Genomic DNA, 18,394 nt, shown 5'->3' with positions numbered 1-18,394 from the left:
CAGAGTGTTATCATCTGACCTTCATCTGCGTGGTCAGTAAGACCCTCCTCAGAGGCTCTGCTTGGCTCCGCCTCCTCTCTTGCAGCTTCTGGGAAGCCACCTCAGCTGCAGGAGAACATCACAAGGAGGAGGTGAATGGACACATCGGGAGTACCGGCTTCTAAGCCATCCTGGGACTGGGCGATGTGCTCCTACCCTGGGACACTGGAGTGCTGCACAGTGGCTCCACGTCTTCACCGCTGCCCCGTCGCCTTATCAAAAAGGGGGTGCTGTGACAGAGGAGGGGGCTGGTCCGCTCACCGTCCCTACCGCTGACCTTGAGGATGGGGCTGAGGTTCTCTGCTCCCCTCTGGGAGGAGGTGGAGAGCTGGGGCGATGGCGGCTCCAGAGAGTTTGTAGGATCTCCAGGTGCCTCCGGGCCTGAAGTACTGTTCCTGCTGGGCTGCTGCCACGTGGGCAGCTCTGGAGACTCCGGAGATATGGAGCTTTCCGCGTCTCCGCCATCGTCCTGCTCTGGAGTGCCGTCGCCTGAAGTGGGACTGGCCTCGGCCGCCTCTCGTTCAGAGGCTGCAGTCCTCACCGGGGTAACCGTCAAGGACAGGTTGGGTTTCTTTCTCCTTGGAGTCCTGACGCCAGGTTTGTCACACAGGTCAACCATCACCAGTGGGCAGCTGGAGATGGACGGCTGGTGGCCCCCAGGGCTTCCACCCATCCCCATGACAGTCCTCTTCTGCAGCGCCGGGTCGATTCGCCCTTTCTGTAGGATCTCGTACTGCTTTCTGGCTTCCATCCACACCTGCACTCGTTCTCGGGTCGGGGGGCTTTTGCAGGGCAGGAGGACCACCTTCTTGTCGTTGGCGGAGGACGGGTCGGTCTCCACCGCCTGGGCCTGGGAGGCTGAGGTGACAGCAATGACGGGGTGGGTCATGGCTGAGAAGGCGGTTTTCCAGAAATGAAGGCCCTCCAAGGACAGGTGTCCGTCGAATTCCGGCAGCTCCTTCGCCAACCTGGTTTCCACGGTGAGCTTCCGGCCACCGACCTCCCTGGAAAAGACACGAGGCACTTATTAAGCATCAGTGAACGTTAGGCGGTCATGAACGACCTCATGAAGCGGCACTGTGATTCTAGAGTTTGACTGGACTTTGGTCTCCAGATGGCGTTGAGATGAAACCATCAGCATTATCGAATGGATTCGCACACTAAGAGGTGAAAACCGACACCTCGGGTGACAAGTCAAACGGTGAGATGGTCTGCTCTTCTTCACATCCTGACCTAGATCGCCCTGTGGCCAAGACTTTACTGGGGTGTTGTATGAAAGGTGGAGCGGCATGTGAAGCGTCATCTCACAGGCTTACAGTCAGTGAAACTACGGGCGGTGTTTCTAGAAGAACATGCATGAATCAGTGAAGGTGTCGGTCGTGACATGTTCTCACATTGGTTTGCCCGGAGCGTCGGCGGGGTCACTGCAGAAGGGCTCCTGGAAGGCGGCCTCTGACATCTCCAGGTCCAGCAGAGTGCTGAGGATCTCCTCCCTGCTCGGAGGGGACATGAGGGGCTTGAGAATGTGGGCTCCGCCGGCGCCCCTCAGCAGCTGACTGGCCCTCACCTGAGAGAGGGAGCTGATGGAGCGAGGGGAGCTGCTGGGGGTGGTCGAGGTCAGTCCGTCGATGCCCTCCAGGAGCTCCCCTGTGGGCGAGCCTTCGTGACCGGCAAAGGACACGGAGCTTAAAGGCAGCGGCAGGACGGGGTCACAGGCTGAAAAAAGCAGCTCGTTCCTCTCACAGTGGAAGTCCTGGAAGGGACTGCGGGTCTGGACTTTACCCAGAGAGAAGTCCCAGTCCCTGCTCTTGAACTTGTCAGAGTCGAGGAAGGTGAGGTGATTGGCCGCGGGTTCCCCGTTGGCTGGCCTATCGAACAGTTCTGGGCTGACAGGCCTCACCTTGTGCCATTCGGAGCTCTTTTTAACTTCTTCCCCAGAATGGGACGCTCCATCAGGTTTCTTCTCCAAGCCCAGGGCCTGAGTGCTGAGAGCCTCCTGATTGCCATCACTTAGGAACTTAACGGGTAAACTTTTATCGGTAACAACGAACTGGGTGCCACTGTAGGGGCTGGAGAACTCTGTCTGGTCAATGGCGTTAATGTCGAAGGAATAGTTGTGCGGCAGCTCTGGGGACAAGCTGTCTTCGATGAAATTGCAGCTGTCCAGGCCGGGCTCTGACGAGAACAGCATGCAGTCATCTGACATGTTGGCTTCCTGCTTCACCGACGTGTCCTGCTGAGAAGCACAAGCCTTGCCCTTCCTGCTTCTGGGCTTTCTTTCCTTGGGAACAGCAGATTTTGGTACCCTGGGTTTGCGCGGGTGAGTTGAAGGTGCTCTCCGGGATTTAGCCAGTTTGGTGGCGGGATGGAGCAGAGCTACGGCCTGAGCGATGGCAGTGGAGGGGCTTTCTGTGCCGTCGCCTTGCCGAGCGAGTGTCTTTCCCGGCTGCCTCTTCCGGAAAAGTTGCTTGAGGACAGCTAAGCTACCCGGGGTCTCAGCGAGGCTCGGGACATCTCCATTTTTAGGGCTTGACTGTGCTTCTTCTTCAGGGACTCCTCCTGAGGGTGACTGAGGCAGAGGAGGAGTAGGGGCTTTGCTCTCCTCTGGTGAGGGCTCAACCTTTACAACGGTGGTCTGGCAACCTTGCTGCTTCAACTGGACCTGTGCTGTGGAGCCTCGGTTGGCCTCCGTGATGGACGTCTCGCAGTTCTCAAATTTTGGTTCCACCGTCTTGACGACCGGGTCAAAGTTTGGTGCGGATGGCGTCCAGTTCTGATCGTCTGCACTTACCGGCTGTCGACATGGCAGGACCCCTTGAGAGGACGTCTCACTCGGAGCCAAGTCACCCTCCGGAAAAAGAAGCTGAGAACTAGCTCGAACGGACTCCTGGCCTTTGGAATTCTGTGACTTCCTCCTGTAGGCCCTTGGTTTAGCGGTGCCTGGGGAGATGTGCACAGCGGCTTCAGCTGCCCCTGCTGGTCTCTTCCTCTGTCTGGGCGCAGCTCTGTGTTTCTGAGGTTTCTCTTTTTTGGACTCCTCCTTAGCCTTAGCCTTAGCCTTTGCGCCAGACCTGCTGTCTTTTGCTTTAGCGTCTGCGACTTTCTTAGGCTTGGCGGTTCTGTACTTTTTTGGCGCTCCTCTGACCGATGAGACTTTGCGTGACCTGTGACGAGCAGAACTGAGACAAGGGTTTACAAGCGGGTTGATCAATTGCTCCGACATGCTGTCCATCAGAGGGTCACTCGGGGACCAACAACGAGGCGGCGTGGAGTCCACGGGGCTCAGGGATCTGTCTGAGAGGTACCCGAGCTCTACCATGACATCGGTGTATTCGGTGTCGTGGTCGTCGGCGAGCTCACAGTAGCACGGGCGAGGGGCGGGAAGGGAGGGGAGGTACCAGCCCCTCTCACAGCCCTTGGACTTCCTGATCCTCTTCACTTGCCTGACACGAGGCGTGGCCAAGTTGCAGGCAGTTTTCTTACTTGCAGAGTTTACCTTTGTCTTTCGTTTGGGCTGCTTCTTCGGCTTTGGCTCCGTGACGGGGAACGTGACCGCGGGGGACTCTGGCACTTTGGGCCAGAAGTCTTTGAGAGGCGCCAGTTTTTTATACAGTTCGAGCCTCTCGTTGGTCAGCACGACGGCCCGTTCGTCTGAATTCACTTTGGACATTTTGACCAGCATGTTCTTCTCACCTTTGAACCTGTTGATAATAATGTACTTGATGATGATGGGGGGCTCCTTCTTGCGCCGCCTCTGGTCTTTGAGCCGCTCTTTAGCGGCGGCGGGATTTTTGGAACGGGCGACGCCCGACTGTTCTCCGTCCTCGCTGTCGTAGATCATCTTCCGTTTGGCCCTCAGGCTGTATTTGCTGCCAGGCAACGCTGACGGCTGGGTGCAGGAGACTTTAGCAGATAAAGCTTGCAGCGGGTTCAAACCCTCCTCCGGCGAGTCCTTGGCCTCCTCGGGGAAAGCGGAGGCGGTGGTGGGGTTGGAGGCCGGCGGCTCCGGGTGCAGTTCTGCAGATTCCTCCGCAGACCTCTCCTCGCTTTGCGGGAGCGTCTCTTTGGGGACCGATTGTACCTCGTCGATTGGCTCTTCTCTCGCGGCCTCTTTCACTGGGTTTTCATCAGGAAGCGACATCTCGGCATCCACCGTCTCGGGCAGATCCCGTGGGACACAGGGGACGCCGGCACCGGCCTGGCTGTCAGGGGTAGAACATTCCACCGGTTTGCTCCTCTGTCCTGCCATTCCCAACCTTTTCTTGCTGACCTTTAGCCTGGACTTCCGCGGCTGGGTCAGCTCTATCTTGCTGCAGGAGTCAGCCACCTTTTTGCTTCCAGCTTTCTTTCTAGTGAGACAGTTGGAAAGGATGACAGTGGGAAAAAACTTGTAGTGCGCCTCTTGCTGGGCAACAACAGTTCGCTCGGTCTTATTTTCCTGATAGTCCTCATACCTGATTTTGAGCTCGCCGACGTCTCCCTCGTCACTGTCCCGGCTCATTTCCCCCTCCTGCGGATCCAGGAACATCTCCCCCTCCATGGCCGAGGGGGCCGAAGAGATGTTCCTCAGGATGGGGCTTTTACCGTCCGTCTGACTCAGTTCCACGTCCGACTTGGCCGAGCAGTTCCTCAGCTCGGAGTAACAGAGCGAGAAGGTCCGGTGGTTCTGAAGGATCGACAGACAGTTCGTTTCTACATTCTTAATGCTGCTGTACTTCTTTCTGCTTTTGGCAACTTTACTGGTAGTGAAGGGGAAACTTTGGAGATCCGTCTTGTCCAGGGTTATGGAGGCTTTCTTATCGTAGGGGTACAGGGGTCTCAAGTCCTCCTTGTCCAGGCAGACGGACGACCCCTCCGGGGGGCTGATTATTTTACAGGGGATGGGGTGTTTGACCGGGGGGATGTAGGGGACGTCTTTATTCACCTTGAACCCGGTGGAACATTCACTACCGCTGTCCTGACTGCTCTTTGACTGAAAGTGCTTGTCGAGTGGTTGCTCCGAGTCCAGAACACGAACTGGCCGATGCTCAGGGTGCTTACACTCCAGAAGGATCTTTGCTGAGGAGGGGGGTTCCAGATGGACGGTCTCTCCGGGGAAGGATTGCCTTTTCACGATAATCTTCTCGGTGACTATGAGAGACGACTGGCTTCTGGAGTTGCTGTCCGTTAAGGATGAATCTACGGATCAAAAGAGAAATGCACTTTAGCCTTTCGGACGGATTGACGCGAAAGGACAGTTTGGCGCCCCCTGGGCTCAGCTGTGTCAGTCCACCGAGAACATGGATTTGGAAATGAGGGCTCTCGGTCCAGCCGGACCTGGACGGACACATCTGGTCGTCCGCTGGCGGACCTTCACAGAGCCAGATTTCCTGACGTCAGATTAGATGAACTGTCGAAGCCCTTCTTACCAAACCGGACAACCTGTCTTCCCCGCAGGGGGCGCTCTTCGGCAGAACCTTTCAGCCACAAACAATTCATTTTGTCGATCAGTCCCAGAGCTGACCGTCGCCGGTGCAGTCACGGGACCCTAATGAGTCACATGATGGCAAGTCAACCCCCTGATCCAAACCCTCAGATAGGGTACCTCAACCTGCTCCTCAGGGAGGCCTTCTTGCACCCCGAGCCCTGGGGCCGGCGCCACCTTCGCTCGAGGTCAGAAATCCAGAAGGAATGTTTTCATTTCACGTCAAGGTTAAAGTACTTTTGGATCCACACTTCCTCAAAGTGCAGCTTCTACAGGCTTCCTTGAAATCACAGTCCTCTTTTAAAAAAGACTGAAGTTTTTGCAACTAATTGAAGTCGTGACCCTCCTGCTAAAAGCCCTGAGAGGTCAGCAGAGGTACCAGAGTGGAATGGAGGCTCAAACAGCAGGGGGCGATAGAGGGCGGACACACTGGCATTGAGCCTCCACCCTTGAGGAGACTCACCGCTGCTCTCATCGGCGGCGCCGTCCACCTGGGGGATGGACAGGTTAGCGAACAAAGAGTTGTTGCCGCTCCATTCCATCTCCTCGTCCGAGGACTCCTGCTGCTCGTCACTGAAGCCGTCCTCGGGCTCCCGGACGACGGGCCTGGACATGAAAGGGTCCGGTGATTAACTCGCCGCCGGCTCCAAGGGTCCCGTGGCATCTGGGGTAAGGTCTCACCTGGGCAAGGACGCCGCCTCGGGAGCCTCGCTGTCCCAACGCTGCGACATGATGGCGCTGAGCTCCAACTCTTCCTTGTCCTTCTCCGGCATCGACTCCTCCTCGTCGCTGTTGCAGGTGTAGCTCCTGACGCCGGCCAGGGAGCAGGGCTGAGAACTCTGCCTGGCAGCGGATCTGCAGAAACCATCATCCTCCAAACCGACCAGCAGGTCGATGAGGGTGTTGTCCTGACTGTTGTCTGAGGAGAAAACAACGGCAACCGGTCCGTTCAGCAGAACCTCTCACCCCTGCTGACTCCTGCTCTCCAGGAGAGCCAAGAGGAGGCGGTGCCAAAACATGTCCTCATATGAGGACAACGGGTTTATGAAGACAGAATGAACAATCCCAAGGTGTAATTCTGCCCGTTGACCCCCCTGTGGACCACATGTGATGTTCCTCAGGTCCTACGGCTGGGTGGGGTTCAAGATGGCGCAGAATGCTACACCTTTGGACTGGGGGTCAAATGAGCTTCGAGTTCTTGTTTTGTGCCAAGAGGTGGAGAAAGCTGGGAGTAGTTCCAACAGTGAGTCGTATCATGTTAGCTTAGCATTAAGACTGTACTGATCAGGCTTCAACTCAATGTTCTGAATCAAGAACAGAATGAAGCCCCAAAGTGAGGATGCAATCCAAAGATGTGTAAGTACCTAAGAGGGGGGAGTGGCTGGATGTCTGGGAGGCGGGTAAGAAGGTCTGGCTGGTCTCCAGGAGGCTCAGGATGGCTTCCTCATCCACCACAGGCTCCTCAGGGGTTCGACTGCTGCTCCTCACCACGTCTGGGAGAGAACGGAGACACATGAGGGAGTCCGAGGGGTCATTAAAGGTCGCTTGCCCTTGACCTGAACCATGAGGCGGTTAGTCGGGTCCAACCACTGCCAGAGCCTAACTTCACGTCTAGTAGCAATCGGTGGGACGTTCTCCTGTTTCACAAGAAAAACCATCATCATCAGGTCGGCATCAGTTCAGAGTCCGGTCCCAGGCTCTTCGGGTGTCTGGAGTCCACTGCCAGGACGAACAGCGTTCCTCTTGTCAAAGGGTCGGGAACCTTTCCGGCTGGCTGAGAGCCATGAAAGCCACGCAAATTAAAATATATAGATCCTACTTTTTTAACACTGAATACAATGAAGAGTGTGAATTTTCAAGTAAGACCGGCGATATTAAAGTACAGCCGTCCGCAACCCTGGACGGGTGCGACATAAAGTCAACGTATGGATCCAAGTGGAATGATTTATTACTTATCGCGGTCAGAAGTCCGCCAGGCAGATGCGGCCATCAAAAGAGCCACCTCTGGTTCCCGACCCCTGCTCTAGATGTTCAAAGATTCTGTCCAGAGGACACAACTGTCCAGGACCAGGGCCGAAAGATCTGGCGAGAAGCTTAAAGACTCGGTGGTCTGAATGCTCTTCGCGCAGGGTTGGACCTTCAGAAAACTACCGCCGCATCTCACTACGTCTAGTTTTTCTTTCCAGGAAAATGTTGGTGGGATTCCCGGCAGATGTTCTTCTCACCTGGTTGGGAGTCCCTGTGCACCTCAACAGCAGAGGCAGGAATACAATCGACCTCCTCTGGACTCAAGGAGACAGAATGAAGAGTGAGCTCATCGTCTTCCTGCTCCTCCCCACCGTCAGAAGATGGTGTCCTGAAGGGAAGAGTCAAGGGAAAAAAAGAGCATGGATTTGACTTCATGTTCTGGAGTTCAGGTGTATCATCTAAGACCGGGCTGAGCAGGAGCTGGGATGGTTGAAGGTCAGAGGCGCCGCACCAGATCCCTGTGGAGCCCCGGAGGAACGAGTCGACGCCTAAAGGCTTCGGTTTTCACGGAGATCGTCTGCACGTCTCCTGTGGACCAGCCTGACGTGACTCCACGTCCCGCAGGCTCAAGTCCACCACTGAACCTACATGGGCCGCTTCTCAGTGGGACCTTCTGGGCAAAGGCTGTCCCACAGGAGAGGCTTCGGAGACGTTTGGATCCAAAGGAGGTCATACAGATCTTTGTTTTAGCTCCATTTCGTCCAACGGAACCTAGATCAGGTCCTCCGGGTGCTGCTCCAGCTTCTGGACCATGACGAGGTCCTCCAGAGCCACGGTCCTTCTGCTGAAGACAAGCTGCTCCCCTCCAACCCTGTCCTTCAAAGAGTCAAGAACCTTCTCTTCTGGACTCTCAAGATGGAGATCTCTTCTCACATGGGGGGGGCTCATCAGGAGAACAGGAAATGGTGAGTGTGTGTGTGTGTGTGTGTGTGTGTGTGTGTGTGTGTGCGGAGCAGATGGCATCTTTACAGTATCTCATCTTCTGCAGGTCCAAATCAGCGGAAGAGCAGTGTGTGTTTGTTAGATTGTAGTGTGTAAGACTATGTGTGTGTGTGTGACTGTAGTGCATACGTGTGTGTGTGTGTGTGTGTGTGTGTGTGTGTGTGTGTGTGTGTGTAGTCCATGAATGGAAGGCGGCGTGCTGCCAGGCGGCTGCATCTCCTTCCAGGTTGCCTAGCAACAGTCCACTTAGTGCGGGGAACATTGAGATGCTGCTGCTGCTGCTGCTGCTGGAGGAACCAGTGAAGGAGAACCTTCAGGCTTGAGGAGGAGAGGTCCTGGTCTTCAACCTGCAGCGGCTCCACGAGCCCGCTGAGGTTCCTCAGGAGGAGGAACCTCTCCAGCAGCTTCACTCCTGACGGGAACCTCCTTCTCTATAGACCTGGGCTTCGGGTTCTTCATGGAACGGCGGCGGCTGAAGGTCCTCCTGCGGCTCAGGGCTGCCAGCAGACGTTCCTCTGAGGCCTGCAGGCAGGAGCTGCTGTCTGGATCTTAATTAGACCATTAATGAGCCTGGAGCCACAGGAGAAGGAGATCACCGAAGAACTCCTCCTCCACCTTCTCCTCTCCTCCACTCCTCCTCTGAGATGTGGAGGAGAACGTGAAGAAGGGTAGAACCTCTGGGTTCTCTGTCAGAGTTCCAACAGAACCATCGGAGAACCATCGTAATCCCCAATCAGTTTTGATAGAACCGGCGGAACCCTGAGGAGCAGGTCTACCGAGCGGACCGGTGGACCATCTCCAGACCCGCGTCACCACCGACCCGAGGAGGCCACCGCTTCTCCGGGTTCTCGCGGGAGGAACCGAAAACCGAGAGGCCGAGGCCTCGGACTTACAGGTCAAAGAGGTTCTCCTTCAGGATCTCCTTGAACCTCTTGAGGAAGATCTTCTCGCTCTCCGTGGAAGGGATGGAGCCCCGATCTGGAAGAGGAAGAGCTGTCAGACTTCAAAGTACAAGCTGGGTCAGACCCTCTGGGTCGGTCCTGAGGTCCACCCGGTTCCACTTTCCAGATGTTCTGGACCCACCGGACTGACCCGATCAGCGGAGCTTCAGCAGGACCGGCTCCCGAGGTCTCCTCCGGAGCCAGAAGAACCTCGGTGTGTATTTCAGAAGGCAGGAAGGACCAGGATGATCCTTCCAAACTAATAGCCTTCGGAATCACCTCTCCACATCTGACCAGCTTTGTTCAGTTGAAAAGAAAAACGGAACCCCGACGCGATTCTGGTTCCACGGCGGCCCGAGGAACCGAAGAACCCTGCGCTCTTCTTCGGAGAGCACAGTGTTTCCATGGCAACCGCAGATGAAGATGGAGTGGAAAGGCTGGTTCTGAACTGATGGAGCCGACAGGAACATCTGAGATCCCTCAGAGATCTTCAGGACCAGAGTTAGACGGGTCCACCCTCACCCCATCAGCCTGAACCACAGCCAAAGTGTGTGTGTGTGTGTGTGTGTGTGTGTGTGTGTGTGTGTGTGTCCACGCTCACCCTGGGACTCCGGCACCTCCATCTGCGAGCTCAGGTTCCTCTCCCTCCTCCGCTGCCTCTCGTCCTCCCAGATGGCCTTCAGGCCCGGGTTCCTGCCCACCTGGTCTGGACCAGGAGACAACCAGCAGGTCAGCACACACCTCCACCTGGACACCTCCTCAAACTGTCACATCTCCTTCACCTTTGACCCCTGAGCTCCCCGAAAGCAGAGCCCACCTGTGGGCGTTGTGTGGACCAGTATTTGCCCTTCATTCTGCAGAACTTCCCTTCATACGCAGAAGGTGCCAGAAGACGAGGAGGTCACGGCAGGTGGTTCTTACCCTCGATCTCCAGGCGGTTCAGGACGTCCACGGCGACGGCGTCCACCTCCAGCTCGCAGGTGCTCGTCTTCTTCACCTCGTCCAGGAACAAGGAGCTGCGGGTCAGAAAGGGGGCGGAGCTTAATGAGAAGGGGCGGGGTTAAGGGGCCGATGGAGATGATCCAAGAAGGTCCATCTGGGACGCCTGGAGGAGGGGGCGGGGCTTACCCGGGGATGGCGTTCTCCTCCCAGCGGACGAAGGTCCCTCCCAGGGAGCTGTCACCCAGCGAGGAGCTGCAGGGGCTCAGGGTGGGCGTGGAGGAGGGAGCTCCTGCTGCAGAAGGTTCCTCAGCTGACACACACACACACACACACACACACACACACACATGTGTTATCACACCACCCATAGTCCAGGTCTGTCTACTAACTGGAACTTCACTCCGCATCTTCACAGCTCCAATGAACCCCCTCCTCCTCCTCCTGTTCGGGGGTGCAGATGTGATGGTCTTCTGAACACATTAATGGTTCCACCCATCCTGGTCCCCTGAACTTGATCCCAGATTAAGGAGGTGCTTTGAAGCAGGTCCTGTTGAAGGGGGGTCTCCTCCTGCTTCAGTGGAGCTCGGAGGCCTCTTTCCTCCGGCGGGGGAGGGGCAAAGAGGAGCTTCACTCCACTTGGTCGCAGGAATGTTCTGCCCCGGACGTAAAGGGCGGGGGGGCGCATGGAGGCTCTGTGGACCTGAGAGGTTCAGGTCTCCAGAGGGTGTGAAGGACAGGTGATGAAGGGAAAGAAGAAGAGGAAGAGGAAGCGGCAGAAGATAGAAGAAGAAGAAGGTACCGGACCCTCGGAAAGTCCAGTTCCCGCTGCTGGTGTCTGTGCCTCGTTCGGTCTCGGTGCAGGGACGTCCCGGTGAGTCCAGACTCAAGTCCACCCCAAGTCAGTCCCCTTCCCATTCTGTTCTGGTCCTGGTCTCTCCCGGTCCTGCTCGGTCTCGGCCCCGGACCGGTTCCCAAAGAAACCCCCGGCCCTCTTTCAGGTCTGCTCAATCCAAAGTCAGTCCCCTTCCCCCTCTGTTGTAGACCCAGTCCAGGTCACTTCTGGTCCTGTACTGGCCCGGGTCCTGCTCAATCCCGCTCCAGGAACTACTGGGTACCAGAGTCAAGGTCCTGCTTGGCCCTGGTCCGAGCCGGTGCTGGTCCTCTGATTCGGGTCCGCTCCATCCCGTCGGTCCCCTCCCCGCTCTGTTCTAGTCCCAGTCCAGGTCCAGCCCGGTCCAGGTCCTGGTTCTGGTCCCTTACCTGAGCTTCTGCGGAACTTGACGGCAGCGAGGTGCAGCAGGTTCATGCCGTAGAGGTTGTAGTCGATGAAGAGCTGCAGCAGGAAGGGGATGTGACCTTCATGGGGCTGGTAGCTCTTGTTCATCACAGCGCCGCTTTGCAGCAGCTCACACACCCTGAGACACACACACACACACACACACACACACACACACACACACACACACACACACACACACACACACACACACACACACACACACACACACACACACACGCGCACACGCGCACACTTTAGAATGCTTGAAGGGAAGATCTCCTGGGTGCTCTGGATGGAAAGTTCCAGAAGAAGTGGAACTGGAGCCCGGGGAACCTTAGAGAACCTCGGAGAACCGAGCACAGGGCTGGGAACTGTGAGGCCGACTCACCTCTTGACCATCTGGGGGTTGTACATGTAGATCTTCATGAAGAGCTTCTCCTCTGAGTGGAAGCCGTAGAAGGGCCTGCAAGAAGAGGAGCGGGCCGGTCAGGACGGGGTTCCTCCGGGTTCCTCCGGGTTCCTCCGGGTTCCTCCGGGTTCCGCGCCGACGGTCCACTTACGTGCCCGAGACCAGCACCACCTTGAAGACGTGCTGGACGCTGGAGGCCGGGTTCCCCAGGGTGACGTTCAGGGCCCGGTCGATGCTGAAGGCCACCTGGCGCAGGTGGCGCTCCGCCTGCTGGCCGTGGCCGTCGTAGGGAATGTAGATGTAGGGGAACACGCCGTGAAGGTGCAGACATGTCTTCTGACCTGAGGACGAGGAGATACCTTCAGGCTCCTCGCCGCAGTCCGGGCCGCTCGGGTGACCTCGCGCAACCGGCCAATCACAGCTGTCGCAAGGGCCGGGGGGGCGGGGCTTATCCCCACCCACAGAACCCAGGCAGAACATAGAGAGAACATTCCAGATCATTCTATCAAGCCACAGCCCTTCATGGGACCTCTGACCTTCTGAGTGTGGACAGAGTGTGTGTGTGTGTGTGTGTGTGTGTGAGAAGGTCATGGCTGTAACCTCACCTGCTGATTGGCCTTGGAGTGGACCAATCGCACAGCAGTGACCCCCCCAAAAATGTGGAGCACACACACACACACACACACACACACACACACACACACACCTCCTGGGCTGGAGCAGCAGGGGTCCAGCAGAGGAGCTTCCAAAAGAGGAAGAAGAATCTCCAGCATCTCTAGCAATAAATAAAGTGCTTCCATGGAGGCGGTGGTGGCGCGAGGGGGCGGAGATGTTGTGCAGAAGAACAATGAGCACCAGAGCTTCCACAGTGACAAGGCTGCTGGATCCTTGAGGACCCGTCATTCTAGACGGCGTTCAGGGTCTGCTGGGCCCTGCAGGTCCAGACCTCCACCAGAGCCTCCTTTGCTGACATCCATGAGCTCCTCTCCTTCCAGAAAACCACCACATCCTAAGGTTCTCCTGGGTCTCTGGCACCTTCTCATTAGACCTTCTTGGCGAGCAGCGCTACGCTAAAAGCAACCTGACCACGACTCCAGGGACCTTCTGATGGGACCTCCTCATGAGGAGACTCCTCTCCAGAAGGTCCACACAAACATCTCACTGTGAGTGTGAAGGCAACCTTTGAGGAGGACCGACAAACTGGGACGGAAAAACTGAGCAGCGCACAATCACTCCCAGCCGTTCTTGGCTGTGGCTGTGTGTGTGTGTGTGTGTGTGTGTGTGTGTGTGTGTGTGTGTGTGTGTGTGTGTGCTGGCAGCAGCAGCGAGGGTGGCACGCGTCCTCAGACCACCATGTCAACATGGAGTCTCTCTGTCTCTCTCACACACACACACACACACACACACACACACACACACACACACACACACACACACACACACACACACACACACACACACACACACACACAAACACACACATAAAGGATCCTGCTGCAGTTGCTAGGCAGCAGAGCAGCAGAAAGCTCCTGATGGACGGGGGGAGATAAACAACCAGTCAACTGGTTGATGGAAGGAGGGAGGAGATGATGGAGGAGGTGATGGAGGAGATGATGGAGGAGGAGATGGAGGAGATGATGGAGGAAATGATGGAGGAGATGATGGAGGAGATGGAGGAGGTGATGGAGGTGATGGAGGAGGTGATGGAGGTGGAGGAAATGTAATAAAGACAATATTCAATGGCAGTCAACAAGGAGCAGATGAGTCTGAAGAGGATCATTTGGATCCATCCAGGAGTATCCTCTGTGTGTGTGTGTGTGTGTGTGTGTGTGTGTGTGCGTAAAACAATCCACACAGATGAATGGAGGTGTGGATGGAGTGATGGAGGGTAAACAGGAGGGAGAAGTCCATCTTCTGCAGAGCTTCTTCCAGGCCACCTCACAGAACCTCCTGAGGAGGAGGAGGAGGTCCATTTGGCAGAAGATTCAGCAGAAACATGGGAGTGTCTGGGGACAGAAAGACCAAGAGGAGCTGCAGGCGAGGACACACACACACACACACACACACACACACACACACACACACACACACACACACACACACACACACACACAGTACCATGTTCAACCACTAGCAGTGTGTACTGGAGCAGATGTCATCAGAACCAAACAGTCCGTCTCCATGGGAACCAGAGACGGACTGGATCACAGAGGGACGGAGCATGGACATCCTGTCCCTCAGAGAACCTCAGAGCACCAGGACACTTCACTCCAAGCAGCAGCAGCGTCTGGAGAACATCTCCTGATGTGCACGGCTGGAGAAGCTGCGTACACACACACACACACACACACACACACACACACACACACACACACACACACACATCTCCAAGCTTCTCCTCTCCTCGGCTCTGAAGACGTTTGATATTCTCTGCATGTCCCACATCAGCAGCAGCTCCCACACACACACACACACACACACACACACACACACACACACACACACACACACACACTGGCTCAGACTGCTGCAGTGACGAGACAGACGAGCAGGTCTGGACTGAATCCTGCAGGTGAACAAACATCACCTGGTGACCACACACACACACACACACACACACACACACACACACACACACACACACACACACACACACACACAGTGCTATATTTAGATCAGCCCCCCCATGTGATGGTGGGATTAAAAATTGATCAGTGCCCCCCCGCTGCTTCCACACAGGCAGCGGTCTAAGCCCCGCCCACCCCTGAGGGTGTGTGTGTGTGTGTGTGTGTGTGTGTGTGTGTGTGTGTGTGTGTTTGTGCACACGTAAAGCTGCACCCTCCACCCATCCGCGCACGTGTGAAGAGCCCAGTCTTCTGAGAAGATCCCCTCCCAGCGATCAACACCAGCCACCTGATCAATAACCAGGGATCTCCTCAAATCATCTGCTCTTCTTCTGGAATCCAGAGGTCCTTCTGGCCTTCATTGATCAGCGATCAGCTCTACAAGCAGCCGCTGACAGGTGGAACCTGTCCATGGATGATCAATATCTGGAGATTCACTCTACACCTGCAGCTCACTCCTCTGCCACAGAAGAGTGAACATCTGTTGGTGTGTACTGCACAATGCACACACACACACACACACACACACACACACACACACACACACACACACACACACACACACACACAGGCCATTAGGATGCAGGTTCAAAGCCTCCTTCCTCGGCGGCGCTGATCCCACTTCTCCTCGCCTGCCACACTCTTTCATGTCTTCAAGGTCTTAATCTGCCTTGAAGTTCTGCGGTTCCTCCCCTGGAGAACCTTCAGCCCCCCCGCTCCTCCTGACAATGGAGCGAGAGGAGCGAGAGGGTCGAGGGGGAGCTGGAGTCATTCCAGACCACACAGGGCCATCAAACACCTTCTCTGGACACACGGGGGCCCTCGGTACAGCTAACAGGCTAACAAGCTAACAGGCTACAGTCAGTCGGGGAAGCTGCTCGGTGACCTTTGCAGAAGAAGGGGACGTTCCATCCGATGGAGGTGTGACTCCATCGGATGGACCGCGTCATCGTTCCAGTTAGTATGTAAAGGGTACCGCAGTACCAGAAGCAGTGGAAGAGTGCTGCTAACTGCTGTGCACCAAGAGCAAGGAGTGCTCAGCCACCGTGGAGCTAAGCAGCAGGCTGAGAACTCTGCCTTTGCTACTTCAAGGACATCTCGAGAGAATTCAAAAGGGGAGGACAATCTCAGAACGGTGTGGCAAGCTAAGCTAGCAGTAGAGCAGAGCTGAACACTGTCTTGCCCTTCAGAATCATGTGGCCGGGTGAACTCTGGAGGAGGCAAAACAGGATCAAACATCTGCCCCATCAGCCAACCCTCGCCGGGTGGACCGACAACAGTTAGCCGCAAACATCCCCAGGGCTGGAACCCACTCGTACCTCTACTATCGGCCCACTACAGGCAGGCAACACAAGTTCCCCTCCAGCTGGATGAATGTCCGCCTGGTTCGGCAACCCGAGCCGGATCGGAAGAGCAGAAGTGGACTGGCGAGCGGAGCCAGAAACGGCGCAGACATTCGAGGTTGCCGGGTGAGCTACATCAGTGTGGTAGCTGATGGCGCTCCAGCTGATGGCCTGCCAGCTGTTACCAGTTAATACCCCCTCTAAATAGATTGTTCTCTCTATCAAAGCCAATCAAAAGGCTTTCAGGCGCTGGAGGTTGGCAGGGTTCCACCTCGGGTTCTAAAAGGATTTACACCTCGCCGAGAAGCTTTTACGGCACTTACCGAGTTCCCGTCAGCAGGGCTCCTTGCGTCACCTGAGTGTCCTGGCCCTCCCCTCGAGGGGGGGGGGGGGGGGGGGTACAGGGAAGAACCAGGAGCATACAGGGGTTGAACCAGGAGCATACCGAGAAGAACCAGGAGCATGCCGAGAAGAACCAGAAGAATACAGGGGCAAATTAGGAGTATACAGGGGTTGAACCAGGAGCATACAGGGAAGGATCAGGAGCATACAGGGAAAGACCAGGAGCATACCGGGCCCCAAGGGGATCACAGGGACAAACCAGGAGCATACGGGGATAGACCCAGAAGCATAGAGCAGTTGAACTATGAGCATACAAGAAAGAAAAGAAGCATACTGGCCCCTGGGGGCCCACATGGACAAACCAGGAGCCCGAAGGGACGGACTGAGGAGAGAGAAGCTCTCACTGAGTCAAGGAACAAGGGAGGGGGCAAGGCTCCAGATTTCCAGATGGACACTGCCAATCCCCCCTCCCAAAAAAACAAGTCACCCAATCAGTGCAGGACATGATGCTGAGAGGCAACTCCACCAGCAACTTCCTGCTTCCTGTATCTGAGTGTGATCCAGGAAGCAGGACAGATGGACAGGAGGCCTCTGGGATTGCAGGGCTGTTCATCTGTGACGGTGTGAGGGGCCTTCAGGGGGGCCCTGGTCACGGCCGTCAGAACCTGGCGAGTAAATCCTCGTCATCCAGGGGTGGCGGGCCGAGACCGACCGGGGGGGCAGGGGTTCTCCTGGAGGTCAGTCCTCCTGCAGGGTTCCCGGGTTCCTCGGGGAACGTGGGGCACCAAACGGGTTGGAAGTCGAACGAAAACAGAACCTTCTCGTCTGAGACAATCTGGAACCCCTCATGAAGGGACCGCCCCCAAGCAAGCTGTCAATCAAACCACAGCCAATCAGCAGCCTCCATTCATCCCTGTGAGCCTTCATGCTGCCTCTGAATCACTGCTGTGTGTGTGTGTGTGTGTGTGTGTGTGTGTGTCGCAAGACAGCACATGATCACACACACACACACACACACACACACACACACACACACACACACACACACACACACACATCCAAGGCCGTCTGAGGACATCTGAGGTAGGAAGCATTAAGGACTGCATTCTGCTCTCCAGCCCAAGAAGCATCTGTTTGTGCGTATGTGTGTGTGTGTGTGTGTGTGTGTGTGTGTTTGTGTGTGTGTGTGTGTGTGTTTTGACACACTGTCAGTTGTTCTAGTCATGCATGTTGGACAGACTAGAAGACCCTGAGGTGTGAACATCCCTGAGGACCAGGACCTGGACCAGGACCAGGACCTGGGCCAGTGTACAGAGCCCTCCTTCAGCAGCTCCACTTTCTGGAACCTTCCTGCAGCAGCCATCAGATCTGGACCTGGTGAGCTGGTCGGCACGGCAACGAGTAGACCCTTCACCCCAGTGCTGGTACACACCGAGTACCGGATGTTCTCCTGTCTGAGACCACCTCTGGTCAGGATCCGCTCTCTTAAGTCCACCTTCAGCCGTCCATTTCAAATCTGACTCGAGGAGCAGATGGAGGACCTGGAAGGCTCTGAAGAACCCGATCCGGAGCAGGTCTTAGAGGTCCCTCATAAGGTCAGCTTTGTTGGTAGGCTCCGGGGGAAGGAGGTTCCTGCAGAGGTGCTGCAGAACCTGCCACCCGCAGGAGATCTGGGTGGCCGCCGGTGTGAAGAACACGTGTGAGGGTTGCACCCAGAAGGTTGCACCTGTGTCTTCAAGGTTCCCAGAGGAGCCGTCCAGGAAGACCTCCACCTCAGGCACCGCCATGAAGGCAGGTTCTCACAGACCCCACTGTCCTGCTCCCCTGAGCTGGAGCCGTGGAGTTCCAGACCTCCAGACCCCAGACCTCCAGGCCTCCAGGCCTCCAGGCCTCCAGACCTCCAAGCTTGGAGCGGGAACATCCGAGGAGGACAATGCCCTCCTCCTTGATGGACCTCCTGGAGCTCCCATTATCTGCTCACAGAGCGGAGAGGAATTCCTTCAGATGGTGTTCAGGGGCCCTGGTTGGTCCAGCAGCTCCT

At 56.3% G+C, this 18,394-nt stretch overlaps 1 protein-coding gene across 2 annotated transcripts in view; it reads right to left on the bottom strand.

Annotated features, from left to right (window-relative positions):
• Positions 1-18,394, bottom strand: part of rev3l (REV3 like, DNA directed polymerase zeta catalytic subunit) — a 29,474-nt gene that overhangs the window by 9,408 nt on the left and 1,672 nt on the right. The window contains exons 2-16 of one of the 2 annotated variants that reach the window (XM_086143272.1): positions 12,196-12,385; positions 12,024-12,098; positions 11,617-11,771; positions 10,543-10,666; positions 10,336-10,430; positions 10,016-10,120; positions 9,367-9,451; positions 7,729-7,859; positions 6,868-6,996; positions 6,185-6,422; positions 5,967-6,109; positions 4,494-5,217; positions 1,434-4,388; positions 196-1,043; positions 20-105 (exon numbers count right to left, since the gene is read on the bottom strand). In XM_086143272.1, the coding sequence (XP_085999398.1) occupies positions 20-105; positions 196-1,043; positions 1,434-4,388; positions 4,494-5,217; positions 5,967-6,109; positions 6,185-6,422; positions 6,868-6,996; positions 7,729-7,859; positions 9,367-9,451; positions 10,016-10,120; positions 10,336-10,430; positions 10,543-10,666; positions 11,617-11,771; positions 12,024-12,098; positions 12,196-12,385 (6,083 nt within the window). Of the gene's footprint in view, positions 1-19; positions 106-195; positions 1,044-1,433; positions 5,218-5,966; positions 6,110-6,184; positions 6,423-6,867; positions 6,997-7,728; positions 7,860-9,366; positions 9,452-10,015; positions 10,121-10,335; positions 10,431-10,542; positions 10,667-11,616; positions 11,772-12,023; positions 12,099-12,195; positions 12,386-18,394 lie in introns of both variants that reach the window. The other variant, XM_086143271.1, reaches the window with a different exon arrangement.

The sequence above is a fragment of the Fistularia commersonii genome, chromosome 36 (assembly GCF_037954325.1).
Source record: "Fistularia commersonii isolate RoL2024-O1a breed Wild chromosome 36, RoL_Fcom_v1.0, whole genome shotgun sequence".
Taxonomy (NCBI): domain Eukaryota; kingdom Metazoa; phylum Chordata; class Actinopteri; order Syngnathiformes; family Fistulariidae; genus Fistularia; species Fistularia commersonii.
The sequence above is the reverse complement of the archived record's forward strand: the minus strand, read 5'-3'. Positions and strand labels throughout refer to the sequence as shown.